At 52.5% G+C, this 20,502-nt stretch overlaps 1 protein-coding gene across 1 annotated transcript; it reads left to right on the forward strand.

The window, feature by feature from the left end:
• Positions 1 to 7,575: 7,575 nt before the first annotated feature.
• LOC112120313 (zinc finger protein 883-like) lies at positions 7,576 to 20,106 on the forward strand. Its single transcript, XM_024219363.2, has 6 exons — positions 7,576 to 7,631; positions 9,558 to 9,680; positions 10,271 to 10,351; positions 11,693 to 11,794; positions 13,486 to 13,587; positions 17,557 to 20,106. Exons 3-6 carry the CDS (start codon positions 10,300 to 10,302, stop codon positions 19,098 to 19,100), a joined length of 1,800 nt encoding a protein of 599 aa, XP_024075131.1. The 5' UTR covers positions 7,576 to 7,631; positions 9,558 to 9,680; positions 10,271 to 10,299; the 3' UTR covers positions 19,101 to 20,106.
• Positions 20,107 to 20,502: the final 396 nt, after the last annotated feature.

The following is a 20,502-nucleotide window of genomic DNA, read 5'->3' on the forward strand; positions in this document are numbered from 1 at the left end:
AGCCACGCCGCGCCACGGGGGCCGGGCCGGACCCGAGCCACGCCGGGCCAGAGCCGCTGGGGCCTGCGGGAACGGGCCGCGCCTCCCCGGAGCCCTTCTCGCGCCCCCACCACGCCAGCTTACCTGGTGCTGCCGGCCCGCCCCTGCTCCTCTTCAGACTTCCCCTTGAATCAGAGATTCGCGGGAAGCAGGGGAGGGGGCGGAGCATTCAGGGGAGGGGAGGAGGGGAAAGTGAGCTGAGGGCGGGGTGGAGAGCTGCAGCGCGGGGCCCTCTTAGCGCGGGGCCCAATTCAGCTGAATCGGCTGAATCGGCTTAAAGCCGGCCCTGCTTCCAGCCCTACATCTCTATGAAGTGACGAGCACCGGTTTCTTGAGAGGGCACTGCCTTTTTATATGGCTGGTCTCTCGGCACTCAAAACAAACCCATGTCCTTGCCTTGTCAGTAGGCCATACTTCGGCCTTCACCCGCCTAGCCCCTTCTCCTGGGCTCGCCTTCCCCTCACAGTTCAAAGGGCGAGCTCTTGTGTTTGATTTGCTTATTCTTGGCCATTGAACCCAGGGAAGGAGACTGGGTGAGGTGTAGGCTTGGAAGCTGGGGTGATGCCTTGCCGGCGTAGTCCGGTACTTCCAGCATAGTCTGGTACTTTGAAAATGGAGGCATTCCCGTTCTGGTTGAGGAGGCCTGTGCGGTTGGAGTTATGGGTTCAGAATTATACAGCGCAGGGTCGTTCCCGACCCCAGCACTCACACAGCCCCTCAGCTAAATCCCCTAAAATAACCTAGGCTAACAGAGGGCAATGGGTGGCAGGGAATGAGTTCCTCAGCAGTGAGGGGGTTCACTGATGGCTCGCTCTTTGCTAACATTTGAGTCCGGATGAGATAGAGGCAGAGCAGGTCCCTGGGGATCCCTGCTGGCTCTGAGCTCCCACTCTGGTATTCCCAGGGCAGCAGTATAAATATCCCCATGTCTCAGCCCCAGTCAAGGTGAACAGGGCCGGTCCTAGACCAAATGGCACCCCAGGCAAGGAGCATCTTTGGCCCCCCTCTTCATTTGTTAAACTTTTGAATACCTTATTTTTTAATGCATTTGTAGCTCATTTCACAACTTTGATGCACTATTTGCATGCATGATTAAGACTATAAATTTGCACGCTAAGATCTGTAAATCTGTATTTATTCATGCCATATGTAAGCAAATCCATTTTTTTTTAATAGTGTTACAGTCAGTGACAGCTGTAGAATGTTAACCCTCGCCCTTTAGTTCAAAAGGTCGTTTTTCTCGCCTTTGCCCTCGGGAACTGAAGCACAGCGTCAGACAGATCCAACGACTGGACAATGGCATTTTCAAGTGAAAAAAGAATGAGCAATCTCATCAAATATGTTCTTTATTAGGCACTGCTTACACGCTTCAAGTCTTAGAACACAGGTACACTTTCACAATTACACTATAAAATGAGGTTCACAATATCGTAGCTGGACTCTCACTTCACTTTGTTCTTCTATCTCACTGACTGACTGGCCCAGCCCCGCCCCTTATCTACCCACCAGGGCCTGGCAGACCACGTTCTAGGAGGTTCCAGGAAAATGTAGTTCTCAGAAAGTCTGGAAGGTTCCAAGAGATTCTAGAAAGGTCCAGAACATTCTAGAAGGTTAGTGAAAAATGAATCCACATGGGGAATACCTGAAACATTTTCCTTCACACATTCTATTTTCCCTTTTGTCGTTAACAACAAAAACAACACCCCGAGCTAGGTGCCCCTCAAGCCTGGCACCCCAGGCAGTCGCCTGCCCCTAAATCCGGCCCTGAATGTGATCCTCACCCGGATCACAGGCAAAGATTCCTCATCCCCGGCTGGGCAGGAGCCTGGGGAAGGAGGAATTTCTGGACTATGTGTCTGACTCTCTCAGACTTCCCAAGTGATCTCAGGCCAATAGCTTCAAGTCTCTAATAGGCACTGCCTTGATTTTTGGATGCCCAACTGTAGGCGCCCAAATTTGAAAATTTGGGCCTAAACGTAGGCCCCTAACGCCACACACCAGAGCAGCATGCCTCCCAATATTCCAAGTGGCTAAAGTGGGATGGGCCTTGCAACCTGGCACACAAGGGTCACAGCACCGTTTAGGTTTGGCCCATCTGCCCCTCTGCAGATGGAAACAGAGGGGCAGCTGGCCAAACCTAAGGGGGGAGCGAGGCGCTGTGACCCCCATGCCCCTGATTGCAACACCACTTCCCCCACACACACACTCTAGGCAGCCCTGAATGCAGGAAATGTTCTATCTCAGCCAGGAGAGGTGGTTTTGGGGGTCAAATCAAGCCAGCCCTGTGACACCCTGGGACTGTTGGGAAGTATGGAACAGGCAGTGAAGAGCTGGAGGCTTCTGGAGACAGGCATCCAAAATCAGAGTCCCCTTTTGAAAAGGTGAGTCTTAACCACTGAGCCTGTTTATCCTTCTGTGCTTTGGCGTTCAAACACCAGGCCCTGCTCAGAACTTCCCCAGCTTTGGATTCCGTGTTTGCAGCTTGAACCTCTCAATAATGAGCCAAATCCAAATTCATCCACATCTAGGTTCAAAATTTAGGCTTAGATCTGAAGTTTCATCTGTAGCCCCAACAACTAGTAAGCCACATTCCTGTCTCGTTTACAGCTGTGTAAACTCAAAGTAATGATACTGATGTCTGTGTGTGTGTGTGTGTGTGTGTGTGTGTGTGTCTCGTTACCTTGAGTGTGCAACCCTCTGATCATATCACCATTACCCTCATCTTCCCTCTCCCACCCTACTGCTGTTTGTTCATTGTGCTCCCTTGTGGGTCCCGTTTCAAACAGTGACAACACACAGGAGAACAAATGTGTGTCTCTATAATTACCGGTGACTCTTAGGAACATAGATATTGCCATCCTGGGATGGGTGCGGCTAGTGCAGTCTGGTCTGACCCGTGCTGCGGGGGTGAGATTCTGGCTCTGCTGAAGTGAACGGCAAAGCTCCTAGAGACTTCACCAGTGCCAGGATTTCATTCCAAGGTATGCCGTAAGTTCCAGCTCATTTTAACACGTTCACTGATGCTGTTTTTTCCTTTTAGTTACCAGACACTAAATAGAAGATCAAAGGCCAGCATGGCAGCTGTCAATCACAGACTCCAGTGCTGTAACATTCACCCTAGTCGGTATCCCTGGCACAGAGGAGTTGCACGTCTGGATCTCCATCCCCTTCTGCTCCATGTACATTATTGCACTGCTAGGGAACTCTGTTCTATTATTTATCATAGTAGCAGAGCAAAGCCTCCGTGAGCCCATGTGCCTCTTCCTTTCCACATTAGCGGTGGCCTATCTGCTATTATCTACCACCCCCATCCCCAAGATGCTGGTATATTCGGGTTCAGGGCCGGGGAAATTTCCTTTGGCTCCTGCCTTACCCAGATGTTCTTTATTCATTTAATCTTTTTTGCAGAGTTCGCAATACTGCTGGTGATGGCGTTTGATCGGTACGTTGCCATCTGCAACCCCTTGAGACATGCAGCTGTATTAACGCACTCGGCAATATGGAGAATAGAGCCGGCAGCTCTAATTAGAAGTCTCTATATAGTTCTCCCATTCGTCTTGCCGCTTCAAAGGCTGCCGCACTGCGTTATCCATCACTCTTACTGTGAGCACATGGACATAGGCCGCTTGGCCTGTGCCAGCATAAAAGCCAACGTTGTCTATGGCTTAACAGTTGCCCTGTTGTCAACAGGGCTAGATGTTGCATTTATCACTGTGTCCTATGCTCTGATCCTCAGGGCCGTCTTCCAGCTGCCGTCCACGGACGGACGGCTCATGGCTCTCAGCACCTGCGGCTCCCACATTTGTTTCATGCTAATTGTTCTATACATTGGCCTTTTTCTCATTTTTCACACACCTCTTTGGGGGCCACAATATCCTGGATCACATTCACATCCTGCTGGCCAGCTTCTGTGTACTTGTTCCCCCCCTGCTAAATCCTTATGGGAGTGAAAAACAAGCCGATTCGTAAAAGGGTAACCCACACGTTTGCTTGGAGCACTAGGTGGCTTTGGGGGCTGGGAACAGGGTACGTTGCCTTTGACGGCTTGGTCAGCGTTTGGATCCAACCACTGCCACTCTCGGACGGCTGTCTTGTGGCTCACATGAAAACAAGTGGAGATCACAGTCCACTTTGTAGGGAATGGCGTCCACACCACCAAATTGACCACTTCCCCGTCTCTATTTCCCAGTCTCTGCAGAGAGACCAAAGAGATTGGATCAGCCAGGGGATGAGGTCTCTCCAGGTCCGGATTGTGGCACGTTGGTTGGTCAGCATGACGGGAACTTGCACGGTTGCTGCCTGTGCTCTACGTCTGCGCATATCTACAGAGTAGGAGCTGCACCAGGCCTTTTTGCCTGGCCAAGGAAACCTCCCAGGCAATTCCCTGGAGCAATGAGCTGCCCCTTGGCTTTGGGGTTCAGAGGTCAGAACTGCACAGTGACAGACGACTGGCCGGAGCCCCGTTGCTCGCCAAGACAAAGCAGCAAACAGCCACCCTGCCATTGCCAGCACATTTCCCACTCTGTGCGCTTTTCAAGGGGAAGGAGCCGCCCGAGGGCTAGCACCGCTCCTGTCCCATCCCCCACAGACCAGGAGTCTGTTTTTCATGTGAGCGCCCAGGTCATGTGTCCTGAGACTGCCCTTACGTTAGCTACAGGCAGGCTTGGACAGCGGGAAGCTGGGCATGCAGGCTGAGCCTGTCCCAAGAAAAGGGACGGAGGGGATAGGCCTAGCTCACTGCGGGGATGGCCGAACCCTTGTCAGGAACCATTTAGCAGGGGCCGGGGAATATCTAGGGGGAGTAGGGAGATCGCACTAATGAGATCATTACCGGATACCGTGTCCAGTTCTGCTGTCCACACTTCCAAAAAAGATGTTGAAAAACTGAAAACTGTTCAGAAAAGAGCTGCAAGAATGCTTCAAGGTCTGAAAAACCTGCCATGTAGCTACAGACTTAAGAAGCTCAATCTACGGAGTTGATCCAAGAGAAGTTTATGAGGTGACTTGATCATGGTCTACAGGGAAGAGTTTTCTGCCAGCAGAAGGCTCTTTAATCTAGCAGACACAGGTATAACTAGCCCAAATTTTAACAATGGGGGTAATTAACCATGGGAACAATTTACCAAGGGAGGCACTGGATTTTCCCTCACCTGAAGTCTTTAAATCAAGACTGGATCCCTTTCTGAGAGATCTGCTCGGACTCAGAAGTTACAGACTAGATGCAGAAATTACTGGGTGAACATCTCTGTCCTATGCTATGCCAGAGGCCATGGCAGATCATCATAATGGTCCCTGGCCCTCAATACCTTAGTACCTGGGCTTCTTACACTCATGAACAGATTTTATCCTCTGGACCACTGGGAGGCAGGGAGGTATATCATAGAGAGGCTGCAGGGCAGGCAAGGGAAAGGCCAGAGTAAAGACTCCAAGTGAGGCTGTTGCTTAGGTTACAGATTTGACATATGATCAAGTGTATCACTGCTCCCTAGGGGATGGGATAGGTCAGACCTGACCCCACATCTATGATGGAGCCAATCTCTGTTTGCAGTGTTGGTGTAGCCTGGTCCATCCCAGCATATTAGAGACAAGGTGGGGGAGGTGATATTTTTTTATTGGACCAATTTATGCTGATGGAAGACACGAGCTTTCAAGCTACTCAGACCAAACTAAGAGCTCATTACAGAAGCAGCTTTGCCTCTCCTGGAATTGACACCTCCTCATCTATTATTGGGAGTGGACCACATCCACTCTGATCGAATTGGCCCTGTCAACACTGGTTCTCCACTTGTGAGGTAATTCCCTTCTCTTCATGTGTCAGTATATAATGCCTGCATCTTTCACTTTCACTCCATGCATCTGAAGAAGTGGGTTTTACCCATGAAAGCTTATGCCCAAATAAATCTGTTAGTCTTTAAGGTGCCACCGGACTCCTTGTTGTTTTTGTGGATACAGACTAACACGGCTACCCCCTGATACTCAAAATCGTGTCTCTTTCACCTACAGAGGATGGTCCAATAAAAGATAATACCTCCCCCACCTTGTCTCTCTGCTATCCACTCTCCGGTATTTTGCAAGAGCATCCAGTTTAAAGCCAAAGGTTAGAGAGCTAAATCCACAGTGATAAATGGCCTGAGCGGTGCTGAGCGTTTGCAGCTCCCCCTGAAGTAGACGGGAGCTCAGTGTCTCTGAAAATCAGACTGCTCATTTAGGTGACTAAATACAATGTCGGTGCCTAACTTTAGCCACTCAGCTTTGAGCACTTTGGGCTAAGTGATTTGGTCAAAGCCTCACGGTGAGTCAGTGTCAAAGGCTGTCCCCCAAAGTAGTGCTCCCCAGATCTGGTACCTAGAACGCAGTACTCTCAAGTCTCAAGGTATCTCACATCTCTGCTAAAGCCCCAGCTCCTGACGTCATGTGCTAACACACAACTCTCAGCTTTCATTTTTCCTAGAGTAGGTTTGGTGACAGAGGAAAAAAAGGTTTGAAATGTCAACCTGAATGTGATTTGGGGAGGGGTCTCATCTGACTCATGATTTTTGAACAGCTGTGGCTGGCGAGGCTAAGACCCAGCTCTGCATCCTCTGCTACCACAGGGGGGTTCGGTCTGAGGTTCTGTTTCAGGCCCATCTTTAATAATCACCACCCACAAAGCAGAGGGGCTGGGTCCGTGCTCAATACCTCAAAGGAACTAGACACCTAACGGAACAGAGTGAACAACTCCAGATTCTGAGCATGGTACTGGGCGCTAGGCACTAACTCCTGATGTGCTTGGGCAGGTCACTGCGCATAGTGAGGCTGTTTATAAAATGCCCCTCACTGTCGCATCTAGGCAGATAAGTGGGGAGGGGCAGAGTTATGTAAACCACCTTGAAAATAATGCTTTGTCCTTCTCCACCCAAGGCTGTCAGTCTAGAATACAAACACGGGTGGATTAAGACTCACAAACCCATTGCAATGTGGGCCCGAGCCCGATTTTACAGATGGGGAGACTGAGGCACAAAGCAGTTAGTCATCTTCTGCAAAAGTCTTTGGGTCCTGGAGATCCTCTGAAAATTAAGTCATACAAGTCTCCAAATGGGGGGCCCCCCCCAAATCTCAGGCAGCCAAAATGAACGGGAAATGCTGGGAAAGTTGGTGTAACGGATGTGGTCATACAGCAAGGCTCTGGCAAAGATCAGAATAGAACCCGGGAGTCCAGGTTCCCAGCCTCCCCCGCCGCTCACTGTAACCCCTAGACACCCTCCTCCCCTCCCGGAGCCGGGGGCAGAACCCAGGAGTCCGGGCTGTGACAGCCCCCCCCGGCGCCGGCCCCCCCCCCCCCCCCCCCCCCCCGCCGGGGACGGAACCCAGGAGTCCGGCCCCCGGCGGCGCCCCCGTCACACCCGGGTCCCCCAGCCAGCGCGCCCCGGGCGCAGCGCCGGGCTCCCGGGGCCGGGCCGGCGGGCGGAGGCAGCGAGCTGCTCTCTCCAATACGGGCCCTGCGTGGGCCGAGCCCGGCCCGCCCCGGCGTCCTGCCCAGCTACTTCCTGCCGGGGCGGCGCCGGCCGGCCGGGATCCACCGCGAGCCTGGGGCCCGCCGAGCCCGGCTGCAGGTAACGCGCCCGCCCCGGTGCCCTGCAGCGCCGCGCCCCGCTCTGCCCTGCCCCGGCCCAGCCGCGGGGCGGGAGCTGGGGGAACCAACCCGGCTCCGCTCTGCAGCGAGACGGGCCAGGGGGCCCCCCCCCCCCCACCCAGCGCCGGGCCCCCCCCCCCCCCCGCAATGCGCTGCTCCCTCCTGTCCCGGGGGCATTGCAGCAGTGCCTGGAGGAGAGGGAGCTGTGCAAGGTCAGGGACAGATCAGTGGCAGAGCCAGGGCTAGAGTTAATTCTTAGCACTTGTCTACATGGGGAAGTTTATTGGCCCGGCCTGGTGTCGGTTCCCCCCCGCGCCGCCCGGCTGGTGTTGGTACTCATAGGTGAAGGAGCGAGGGGTGCTCCTGCACCCCCTGGCTTAAAGAGGTTTCCATCATATTCAGGGTTTACAGTAAGTGGCCGTCGGCATCCCTGCTATACAAATTGTTCCAGCACCCCGTGGGTACCCCCGTCACCGCCGCGCCGGCCTGGGTACCCCCGTCACCGCCGCGCCGGCCTGGGTACCCCCGGCACCGCCGCCCCGGCCTGGGTACGCTGTGCTGTATGTAGCTAGGTTGGTGTACCTCCCCCTGTGGACATCTGCCCCCCAGTAAGAATGGCTTTTTCTGGCTGACTACAGTGTGGTTGTAGCCCTGTGGGTCTCAGGATATTAGAGAGCCCAGGCGGGCGAGGTGACATCTGCTAGACACTAAAAGTCATGGCCTGAACATAGACACTGGATTTATGGCTTATTACAATCCATAGCCCCCACTTTTTGTCCTATGACTGCAGGGGTTTTAATGGGCCACTTCATCTTGAATGGGCCCTTACAACATGTACTAACTACTCAGTCCTTCCCACCTTGCATCAGGCTGGGATGCTGGCAGCCCTGCAGAAGAGCTCTGTGGCTCCAAAGTGTGTCTCCCCAACAGAAGTCGGTCCAATAAACGATATTCCCTCCCCCGCCTTGTTTGTCCCATTTAGCTTCTGTCGCCTGCGAAGTGCCCTAAGCTAACCGGGGGAAGCACTCTTATTTTGGGGGTAAGAATGTCCATGCGGGGACTTACCCCTGAAGAACTATGCCAGCCAGCTTCCCTACGTAGACTAGTTCTTAGCCCGTTGGGCTACTCGCTGGGCAGGAAAGCTTAGAGCAGCTTATCCCTAGGACACATTTAAGAGGAGAATGCACACCCCCCGCACAGGGACTAGCGCCGTGAAAACAGTGCCATCTGGTCCAGCACTTCATTCCCTTCGGTGAAAGGCGTGAGGGTGCATGATTGCAGGGGGGGGGGTGTTGGGGTGGACAAGGGGGTGTGTGGGCTTGTGTGAGACATACCTTGGCCGTGTTCATAGGGACAACAGGGCTCAAAACTGAGGGCATCCCAAACAGGGAAACAAAAGCTCTCATTCGGCCTTTGACAAGGTCCAAATAAAAGCCCTCCCGCTTTCTGGGCCCCAAGGAGGGGGCAAGGCCTGGTCTCCCCACACACCAGGCCAGTGCCCCCTTTCATATTTCTCCTTTTTATGCCTGGCAGATTAGCAAGCCCCCTACTGCACTGGCTCTGCAGCCTGGTAACCCTTCCCGCCCCCCTAGACCTAGCGGGAACCATGGGCCTTGAGCTACAAGGGGCTAAGACCAACTCAGCTGCCAAGAGACTTCTGTGGGACCCAGCTGATCCGTTCGTCTGACCCCCTGTACAGTACAGGCCAGCGAACTGCCCCAAAGTAATTCCCAGCGCTGATTTTTTTTAGAAAAACGGTTATCGGGCGCAGGGGTCAGTTGCTAGCGGGAGGCATGATCACACATGTGATCGTGTGTGTGTGTCACTTGGATCCAGGCCTCTGCTGCCCCTGCAGAGATGGTTTGGAGTGCACAGTGCTGAGCTCGTCACACGCTTTGTTTTTCAGGTGTACGCCTTGCTCCCTGGTGTCCCCTCAGCTTGTCCCGCCGGGGAGGTGCTGGGAGAAGGGCTGGCAGTGCGGTCTGGGGTCGTGCCTAAAGGAGAGTTCAGGGAGGCTGATTTCTGCCGGGTGAGGGTCCCGTTTGGCTCTTTCAGTGGGCTCCGGATAGTCTGTGTAATGCCCAGGCTGGCTTCCGCATTCGGGGGTCCCCAAATGGTCCAGACTCCTAGTGGATTCATGGCTTTACAAAGAGAATGACAAGACCACTCACCTTCCTCATGGCACGTGGGCTGGCTGTGGAGTCATAGCCGTTGGCTGCTGGGCCGCCAGCCGGGTAGTGGCTGGTCAGCGGGGTATATGGAAGGAACTGGCAGGTCCCAGCCCAGGTCCTAGTGGCCCAGCATCTACATGATAACCTCCCAGGGAGTAGCCCCTGCAGTTAGATCTAACTACCCACCTCACGGCAGCCTGAGAGGAGAAATGGACTGGCCCTTGCACCAGGGACCCCCACTCGCCCCATTTCCTCTGCTCCCGCTGCCCTAAGGCTGGGCACGTGTGGATGCCACTGCCCTTGCTGAGCCGCCGTGCGAGCAGATGGCGCAGCAGTTGGAAATGTGCATGGTTCCTCCGAGACGGGCGAAACGTTGCGTTAGAACACGGCGCATCCCTCCGCCACGCTCGGGGTTTGTGCCGCTTCTAATCCCTGCCTCTTTCTCCAGTGCGAAAAGGGAAGGGCTGAGCAGAAGTCATGGATTCTCAGGACGCGGAAGGGGAGGAAACTCCGGCCAGCACCTGCTCTGGTGAGCAATGGGAATTCAGACTGCTGGGGAAGGAATGGAAATTAAGTTGGCTTGATTTGTTCTTGACAGATCCATGCCGACTATTCCTTATAAGAGCGGCCATACTGGGTCAGAGCAAAGGTCCATCCAGCCCAGTATCCTGTTCTCTGACAGCGGCCAATGGCAGGTGCCCCAAAGGGAATGAACAGACAGGTTATCATCAAGTGATCCATGCCCTGTCACCCAATCCCAGCATCTGGCAAACAGAGGCTAGGGACACCATCCAAGCCCATCCTGGCTAATAGGTGCATCAATGGCTATCTTCCATGAATCTATCTAGCTCCCTTTTGAACCCCGTTATAGTCTTGGCCTTCACAACACTCCTCTGGCAAGGAGTTACAGAGGTTGACAGTGCGTTGCGTGAAAAAATACATTCTTCTGTTTGTTTTAAACCTGCTTCCTATTAATTTCATTTGGTGGCCCCTTGTTCTTGTATTATGAGAAGGAGTAAATAACACTTCCTTATTTACTTTCTCTATGCCACTCATGATTTTATAGACCTCTATCATATTCCCTCTTAGTTGCCTATTTTCCAAGCTGGACAGTCCCAGTTTTATTAATCTCTCCTCATATGGAAGCTGTTCCGTACCCCTACTAATTTTTGTTGCCCTTTCTTGAACCTTTTGCATTTCCAATATATCTTTTTTTGAGATGGGACGACCACATCTGCACGCAGTATTCAAGGTGTGGGCGTACCATGGATTTATATAGAGGCAATATGATATTTTCTGTTTTATTATCTATCCCTTCCCTAATGATTCCCCAACATTCTAGTCACTTTTTTGACTGCCACTGCACATCGAGTGGATGATTTCAGGGAACTATCCACAATGACTCCAAGATCTCTTTCTTGAGTGGTAACAGCTAATTTAGACCACATCATTGTATATGTATAGTTAGGATTATGTTTTCCAATGATCCTCCAGGTGCTTACAAATTGATTGTTTAATCCTTTGCTTCAGTATCTTTCCAGGTATTAAAATTAGACTGACTGGTCTATAATTCTCGCGACCTCTTGTTCCCCTTTTTAAAGCTAGGTACTGTTGGCCCCTCTCCAGTCTTCTGGGACCTCTTCTGTCCTCCATGGCTTCTCAAAGATCATGGCTAGTGGCTCCAAGATTGCTTCAGCTAGTGCCCCAAGTGCTCTAGGATGAATTTCAGCAGGCCCTGCTGACCTGAATACATCTAACTTATTTAAATAAACTTTAACCTGCATTTTGAGAATATGGAACTGGCAGCTTTTGAGAATTCAGGGAAAAGATGGATGTGATGGCAAAACTTTTTCTGCTCTCCTTTGCTCAGGATATCCTGCTCCCCGACTGGACATCTCAATAAAGGTTGAAAGGGAGGATGAGCCCCAGTTCACAGATGCCCCGGACTTCACTGAGGGAGTGGTCCCTCAGGGTGAGTGATCCCATTGTAAAGGGATTGGCAGCTTGCTGGAAAACATCCCTTGCGTTACGCATTGCACTGTTCATTAATAATCACATGCAAACACTTACTTGGCAGAGGCAGAAACATTTGTGAAAATTTTCCTGGATGTTTTTGCATTGAAATATTCCGACTGCTCTGTAAAACTGGTCAAAACACAATTTGCTGGCCAAGGGGGGAATCCTCCAATATTTGCAAAACATTTTTCATCTAAACATTTCAACCAGCTCTTCATACAGTCCGGAACAAACAGAGGACAAACTTGGACCAGTTTTCCCTCTGAATGGCTGGAGCTGTTCTGACTGTGAAAATGCTCGGAGAAATGGGTGAAAGTGAATTGCTTTGTAGGAATTTCATGGAGCACCAACCCGGTTTCCTTCTCGCTTCTGAACTCCTCTCTTCCAAAGAGGATGTTTGGGGGCGAGAGGTGGTTGCTTTTTAGGATGCACCCCACGAAGTGGAGGAGTCTCAAAAAACATCATCTTCCCCAGCCCTTCACACTCCTGGGCATAATTTTAGGAGGAAGAGGTGGTCATAGAATATCAGGGTTGGAAGAGACCTCATGAGGTCGTCTAGTCCAATCCCCTGCTCAAAGCAGATCCAACTCTGCTCCCTTCCTCAACCCCAAACTTTTAGCCCCCAGCTCTCTCCCTCCCCAATTACAATAGAACCCCCATTTTGTGAACATTGATCATGTGAATGGCTGGTTATATGAGCCATTTTTCTGCCGCCAAATGTGACTTCAGTCCTTCGGCCAACGTTCCAACAGCTGGACAGCTTTGGAAAAAAACAAGGTTTGGTGGCAAAGGAGAAGTGCACGTCTCTCAGACAAAGAAAAACCAGATGCACTGTACACAGTTACCATTTGTTATGTACGCTGTCATTGAATGATTAATCAATTAAGTTATGCACCGGACCCACTGTAACTGAGATGTTCAGTGATTAACTCCTCAGTCGCTGATTCATTCATAAAAACACGGCTCTGCTGTATTTGGCTGAGCAGGCAGGAGTAGGCTGCATTGGCAACATCCAGCTGCTTGGGGTTGCTCTGTCCTCCTGCTGGACAAGCACCCGGCTGTGGCCTGAAGCTGCTGCTCCCTCCCAGGGGCTACAGCTCCAAAATCCCAGACCCCTGTCGCTGACTTGCCCAGGGAGCATCCTGAAGACGGCTCTCTGCTGCTCTTCAGTCAGAGATCCCCAGTACCTGCTCCTGGTCCCCACCTCGGGCCTGTTATGGAGTGAGGCGTGATGGCCGCTGGGCGTGATTCCAGGGGCAGGTCAGTGGTGACTCATTGGGCAGGGCACCAGGCCCCATGTGCTCAGCCAGGTACCCGGGGCTTCAGACGGGGCGTGTGTAATGGGCACCCCTCTAACTCCTTGTATTTTCATGGAGCTGCCGCTCCAAGCTCCTTCCAGCCTGGAATCTGGAGCTGGGGCTCTCAGCTTGACCTGCCCGCCATCCACCCTCCAGAGCGGCTGGCGCAGTCTGGGCTCCTGGCTGGGTGCTGGGGGCTATTCACCCATGAGCTGCTGGGTCAGCCCAACCCTGCAGGCTGATGGTCGGTATGGATATCCTGGCTTCAGCCTGGCTATCCCACCTGTTGGTGAGCCCATGGGAGATGGGGACATTTTCATCATGATGATTATTTCTCTTTTGTCTGTAGGGTATCCTGGCACCAAACGTGACTTAGTAAAGATGGAAAGAAGCAAACACGTGGATGTCCTGGACTCTGCAAAGAGACGAACTACCCGCAAGAACTCCACAGGTGAGGGAATAGTGTCCCATTTCCTGGGTGATGCTCATATTGCGTCACAAACCCCGCATACATAGATCGCTTGGCCATTGCCTGAAATGCAACCACTTCTGGGGTAGAACGCTGTCACCACTGTGTAACAGTGATCCTACACACCTCTGCCTAGGAGGGCAGGAACATAGGACTGGAAGAGATCTCCTGGCTCATGGAATCCAGCCCCTGCCATCGCAGGCAGCCCCACCATATCATCCCGTTCACACAGCTCCACTTGGAAGCTCGTTAGGCTGTTTGCCTAGGTGGCCCGTTCTGTCCCTGCGGTTCTGACTGCACAAGTCAGGAAGCAAGATCATGTTGGGGCTCACACAAACCGTAGTCATCTCTTACGTCCTGGTTTTAAGCAGGAGGTAAGTGGTGCATAGACGCTGTGGGCCCCTCACACAGAGCTATTCTCATCCATCAGGAATACATCATCTCCCTTTTTATTTATCCACATCTGTCACGTCTTAGTGACAGGTGTCAATCATGAATTTTCCCTCACTCCCAATAGCCTTCCAGTGGGTGTCCCTCCTTTCGACTCTCCTGTCCCCTCTGGGATATAACTCTTCAGAAGTCTGGGTCAGTTTCTACCCTGATTTATTCCTTTGCCACCCAGCTGAAGTTAATGGGATGTAAGACAGACGTCCTGGGCCGAATCAATCACTGGTGTAAGTCCATTGACTTCAGTGAGGTTACTGCAGAGGCCAGCCTGGTCAGGCCTGGGAGATGTATTGGGTATCTTTTGGGGAGTTGCCCAAATTGGTTAACAAAAAAATCTGATGAAGTTAGGGTTTGCTACGAGGAAGGCGGCATAGTCCAGGTGGGTGCTGGTCTGGGGGGCAGGAGCCCTGGTTTATTGTGAGAACACGGTATTGTGTGATCATCCTGTGACTTCTGGTTTCTCTGCTTGATTTTGGAAAAAAAAAAATCACTCCATGGGAATTCAGTCAATTCAAACTCTGGCTTTCTCTGTTCATCTCTGATCTGCACCAAATTCCAGGGGAGGGCTCGACGGTATTTTTCATTTGTTGTGTGTGATTTTAAAAATAAAAAGAACACTGAGGCACAATTCTAGTCTAGGAAAATGACTGGATTTTTTCCTGTCTTTGCCTCAGTCCTTTTGTGCTGAAATCTCACTTTGCATTTTCTCCTCCAGAGATGTGAAGAGCAAACTGGAATTTTTTTTTTTTTTTTTTTTTTGCTGGCTCACGCATCGTTGTAAATTCCTTTGCCTAAGTACTAACATGGCGCCAATCACCTTGGTATCTGAGCATCTCACAATCTTTAATGCAGCTATCCTCACACACACCTGTGGGGCCGGGCAGGTGGGGAGCCAAGGCACAGAGACACACTGGGGGGGATTTGGAAAGACACAAATGGCAGTTAGATGCTGTGGCAGGGAATTGAGCCTGCAGTTTCTGAGTCCCAGGGGAGCAGCCTAACTACTGGACCATCCTTCCCTCCAGCATGAAACAGGCAAATAAAGAGTCCCATTCATTACATCACATGGAGGCAGACAACTAAATCCCCGTGGATCTGTACTGGGGCCAGTACCATTCAACAGTCATAAATGATCTGGAAAAAGGGGAAAACAGTGAGGTGGCAAAATTTGCAGATGATACAAAATTACTAAGGATAGTTAAATCCAGAGCAGACTGAGAAGAGTTACAAAAGGATCTCACAAAACTGGGTGACTGGGCAACACAATGGCAGATGAAATTCAATGTAAATTAATGCAAAGTAATGCACATGGGAAAATATAATCCTAAGTATACATACAAACTGATTAGCTGTTATCACTCCAGAGAAGAGCAACAAAAATGATTAAAGGTCTAGAAAACGTGACCTATGAGGGAAGATTGAAAAAATTGGGTTTGGTTGGTCTGGAGAAGCGAAGACTGAGAGGGAACATGAAAACAGTTTTCAAGTACATACAAGGAGGATGGAGAACAATTGTTCTTCTTAACCTCTGTGGATAGGACAAGAAGCAATGGGCTTAAAGTGCAGCAAGGGAGGTTTAGGTTGGACATTAGGAAAAACTTCCTAACTGTCAGGGTGGTTAAGCACTGGAATAAATTGCCTAGGGAGGTTGTGGAATCTCCATCATTGGGGATTTTTAAGAGCAGGTTGGCCAAACACCTGTCAGGGATGGTCTAGATACTTAGTCCTGCCATGAGTGAAGGGGTCTGGACTAGATGACCTCTCAAGTACCTTCAAGTCCTATGATTCTATGAAAAAAGAGATCTTGGAGTCATTGTGGATAGTTCTCTGGAAACAATGTGCAGCAGCAGTCAAGAAAGCTAACCGAATGTTAGGAACTGTTAGGAAAAGAATAGATAAGACAGAAGATATCATAATGTCACTATATAAACCCATAGCACTCCCACACCTTGAATACTGTGTATAGTCCTGGTCGCCCCATCTCAAAAAAGATATATTGGAATTGGAAAAAGTACAGAGAAGGGCGACAGAAATGATGAGGGGCATGGAACAACTTCCGTATGAGGAAAATTTAAAAAGACTGGGACAGTTCAGCTTAGAAAAGTGATGACTAAGCAGGAATATGATAGAGGTCTATAACATCATGAGTGCTGTGGAGAAAGTGAATCCAGAAGTGTTATTTACCCCTTCACATAACACAAGAACAGGGATCACCCAATGAAATCAATAGGCAGCAGGTTTAAAACAAACATAAGGAAGTATTTCTTCACACCACACACAGTCAGCCTGTGGAACTCATTACCAGGGGATGTTGTGAAGGCCAAAAGTATAACTGGGTTCAAAAAAGGATTACATAAGTTCATGGAGAACAGGTCCATCAATGGCTATTAGCCAAGATGGTCAGGACACAACCCCATACTCTGGGTGTCCCTAAGCTTCTGAGTGCCAGAAGCTGGGACTGGATGACGGGAGGGATCACTCAATAATTTCCCAGTTCTGGTCATTCCCTTTGAAGCACCTGGCACTAGCCCCTGTCAGAAGGCAGGATACTGGGCTAGATGGTCCACTGCTCTGACTCAGTGTGGCCTGTCTCATGTTCTCAATGGGCAGCAGGTTTAAAACAAATAAAAGGAAGTTCTTCACACAGCGCACAGTCAACTTGTGGAACTCCTTGCCTGAGGAGGTTGGGAAGACTAGGACTATAACAGCGTTTAAAAGAGAACTGGATAAATTCATGGAGGTTAAGTCCATTAATGGCTATTAGCCAGGATGGGTAAGGAATGGTGTTCTTAGCCTCTGTTTGTCAGAGAGTGGTGATGGACGGCAGGAGAGAGATCACTTGATCATTACCTGTTAGGTTCACTCCCTCTGGGGCACCTGGCACTGGCCACTGTCAGTAGACAGGATACTGGGCTGGATGGACCTGTGGTCTGACCCAGTACGGCCGTTCTTATGTTAGAAGGATTCTGCAGGCTTGTTCGCATCTGCGGGACCTCACTGCTTTGAGTGGAGCTGCACAGATGCAACTCGGGGTAGCAGCTGGCCCCACAAGTGGCACTTCGCTGGCATCTCTGTTGAAGAGGCACAAACCAGAAGAGAATCCCTCTCTTCCCTCCAGCAGAGGCAGCGGGCCTGATTCTGACACCACTGTAGCTCCGTTAGCTTCCCTGGAGTTACTCCTGGTGCCAAGTGAGAATTAGGCCTGAACTGCCACGGCCTTGCACTTTGCATGGTCACGCACACCTGTGCAAACTCCCTCTGAATGGCAGCCTCTTCCATGCCCTCTGCAGAGATGCCCTGGCTAGACACGGGGCACAACAGGGAGAACTTGAGACCGGAGGCTCTGCACCAGATAACACCCTAGCAGAGCTGTGTGAGGAGATGGCTGTTTACACAGACCCTCTGATAACTGCACTCCAGCGGGAAGTGGCTTGGTTGGTGCTGTTCCCTGCCTTAGCAGCCACTAACAGTGTCTTTGGCTTGTCTTTCCCTTGCCCTGCACAGGTGACTGGGCTGCGAAAGCCGTTAAGGAAGAAGGGCCAGGAGAGGACCATACCAAGGAGTTGGAGGCCCCCTGGGTGCTGGCAGGGAAGGTCTACAAGAACCCTCTGACCCCCAGGAGGCAGCCAGGGAGCGGGCAGGACGCTCCCGCTGAGTGTACCAGGGCCCTTGGGAAACACAGCGCCAGGGCCTCCCAGCCGAGGAGCCCCGCGGGGGAGCTGGCGTTGGCCTGTGGTGACTGCGGGTGGCGGTTTGGAGATGTGGCGTCCCTGGGCGAGCACGAGCAAAGCCACGCGGCGGAGCGCACCTTCATCTGCACCGACTGCGGCAAGAGCTTCGGGCGGCACGCCACCCTGGTGGAGCACCAGCGCGGCCACACGGCGGAGAGCGTCTTCGTCTGCACTGACTGCGGCAAGAGCTTCACCCACAAGGCGGCGCTCACCGTGCACCAGCGCACTCACGTCCGCCAGCGCCCCTACCGCTGCGCCCAGTGTGACGGCGCCTACGGCTCCCACGCTGAGCTGGCCGCCCACCAGCAGGCCCACGCCAGGCCGGCCGTGGCCTCAGAGGAAAGTGCTGAGCCGGCTGCGCCCCTGCGGGCCCCCGAGGCTGAGAAGCCCTTCCCCTGCATCGACTGCGGCGACAGCTTCCGCTCGCACCCCGCCCTGCTGAGCCACCAGCGCATCCACGCCGAGGAGCGGCCCTACAAGTGCACCAAGTGCGGCAAGAGCTTCTGCTTCCACGCCGAGCTGGCGTCGCACCAGCTGTGCCACCCCAAGGAGCGCTGGTTCCCATGCGGCACCTGCGAGCGGCGCTTCAGCTCCAAGACCGACCTGATCCTGCACGAGCGCACCCACCCCGAGTCCAAATGGTGCCTGTGCGCAGACTGCGGCAAGATCTTCGCCTGCCAGGCCGACCTCAGCCGGCACCAGGCCAGCCACGCCGCCAAGGTGCACGCCTGCCCCGAGTGCAGCAAGGCCTTCAGCTACCTGACTGACCTCATCGTGCACCAGCGCTCACACGCCGAGAGGCTCATCTCCTGCAACAAGTGCGGCAAGGGCTTCGGCTCCCGCACCGACCTCCTGATTCACCAGCGCATGCACGGCGACAGCCAGTCCTTCACCTGCACCCAGTGCGGCAAAGCCTTCGGCTCCCGCACCGACCTCATCACGCACCAGCGCTCACACGCCGAGAGGCTCGTCTACTGCAACAAGTGCGGCAAGAGCTTCAGCTCCCGCACCGACCTCCTGATTCACCAGCGTGTGCACGGTGAGAGCCGGTCCTTCACCTGCACCCAGTGCAGCAAGGCCTTCGGCTCCCGCACCGACCTCATCATGCACCAGCGCAGCCACCGCGACCGCCAGTCCTACTCGTGCGCCGAGTGCGGCCGCGTCTACAGCAACCAGTCCTACCTGGTGGCCCACCAACGCATCCACACCGGGGAGAAGCCGTACAAGTGTGCCGAGTGCGGGCGCAGCTTCAGCCACAAGTACCACCTGGGCAGGCACCAGCGGACACATGCAGGGGGCACCCCGCCCGTGTACTGAGCCCCAGGGCCTGTGCCACCTCCACCAGGGAGTGCACGGGGAGCGGACGGGGAGGAGGGCAGGGGAGTTGCACAGCATTGCAAGGGAGGCTGCATGTTGCCCCCGTGGCAGGTGGAACACCGATGACACAGAGCTGGGTGCGGTGCCGATGCAAGTCAACACTAAGGGGGAGAGACTTCTCAGACATGAAACTGGTGACCACCCCCTCGCCTCTCCCCCTGCAAGAAGTCCAGTGTCACGTGAAATTTCCTTGCAGGGAGGGAAATCTCACCCCGGAGTGACAGCTGCTTCCTAACAGGTTATCACGAGCAAGACAGAACCGGACTAAGAGCTAGACAGAACTGTGCATGCTACGGAGCTATAGGAAGTTGGGCAAATGCTGTTAAACTAAGCGTGGTGGGGGTCAAGGGGCAAAAAGCGGACTCAAGCTGGTTCTTGTTCCCCTTCAGCAGCGAGATTTCTCTTCTGTGTCCCCTTTTCGCCCTCCCCTCCTTCTCCTGCCCATGAGGAATTCAACAAACATAAGGAAAGCCACTGCCATCACTAGACTCACCAAATTCATGCACATGCTACGTGAAGGGTGTAACTAATCCCGTACCCAGAACTGTGAGACCAGGCTAGGGTGAGGTCCTTTAGCTTGGCGGTTCAGTTCCACAAAACTGCTGCAAAGTCATCCCCTGCCCTAATGTTTAGGGGACCAAAACAAGTAAAAATGGCATTGAGCCAGCTGGTTTGAGGCCCTTCCCACCCTGAAGGAACGAGGGGCTGAGTTAGCTACGGACAATGGGCCGTATCCTCAACTGGTGTCAATGGTACAGCTCCGCTGAAGCCAAGAGAGCTGGGCCAGCACCCAGCAGCCAAGTGTCTGGCCCAAAGTTAAGGGGGATGTGATGTATTCCAGTGTCTAAGGGAAAGCCTGCACAACATCATGTGGGTGCTGTCATAGAATCGCAGAATATTAGAGTTGGAAGGGACCTCAGGAGGTCATCTAGTCCAACCCCCTGCTTAAAGCAGGACCAACCTCAACTAAATCATCCCAGCCAGGGCTTTCCAAGCCGGGCCTTAAAAACCTCTAAGGAAGGAGATTCCACCCCCTCCCTAGGTAACCCATTCCAGTGCTTCACCACCCTCCTAGTGAAAAAGTTTTTCCTAATATCCAACCTAAACCTCCCCCACTGCAACTTGAGATCATTGCTCCTTGTTCTATCATCTGGTACCACTAAGAACAGTCTAGATCCATCCTCTTTGGAACCCCCTTTCAGGTAGTTGAAGGCGGATATCAAATCCCCCCCTCATAGTCAACATAGTCAAGCCCAGTTCCCTCAGCCTCTCCTCATAAATCATGTGCCCGAGCCCCCTAATCATTTTCATTGCCCTCCGCTGGAGTCTCTCCAATTTGTCC

This window comes from Terrapene carolina, unplaced genomic scaffold (assembly GCF_002925995.2).
Source record: "Terrapene carolina triunguis isolate 2854851 unplaced genomic scaffold, T_m_triunguis-2.0 Scaffold34047, whole genome shotgun sequence".
NCBI classification, from domain to species: Eukaryota; Metazoa; Chordata; order Testudines; family Emydidae; genus Terrapene; species Terrapene triunguis.

Excerpts from the sequence above, each read along its gene's own strand:
- LOC112120313 (XM_024219363.2), top strand. The coding sequence starts at position 10,300 with ATGGATTCTCAGGACGCGGAAGGGGAGGAAACTCCGGCCAGCACCTGC. Across the intron at positions 10,352-11,692 it reads TCCGGCCAGCACCTGCTCTG|GATATCCTGCTCCCCGACTG; the intron begins GTGAGCAATGGG and ends TCCTTTGCTCAG. Across the intron at positions 11,795-13,485 it reads TGAGGGAGTGGTCCCTCAGG|GGTATCCTGGCACCAAACGT; the intron begins GTGAGTGATCCC and ends TTTTGTCTGTAG.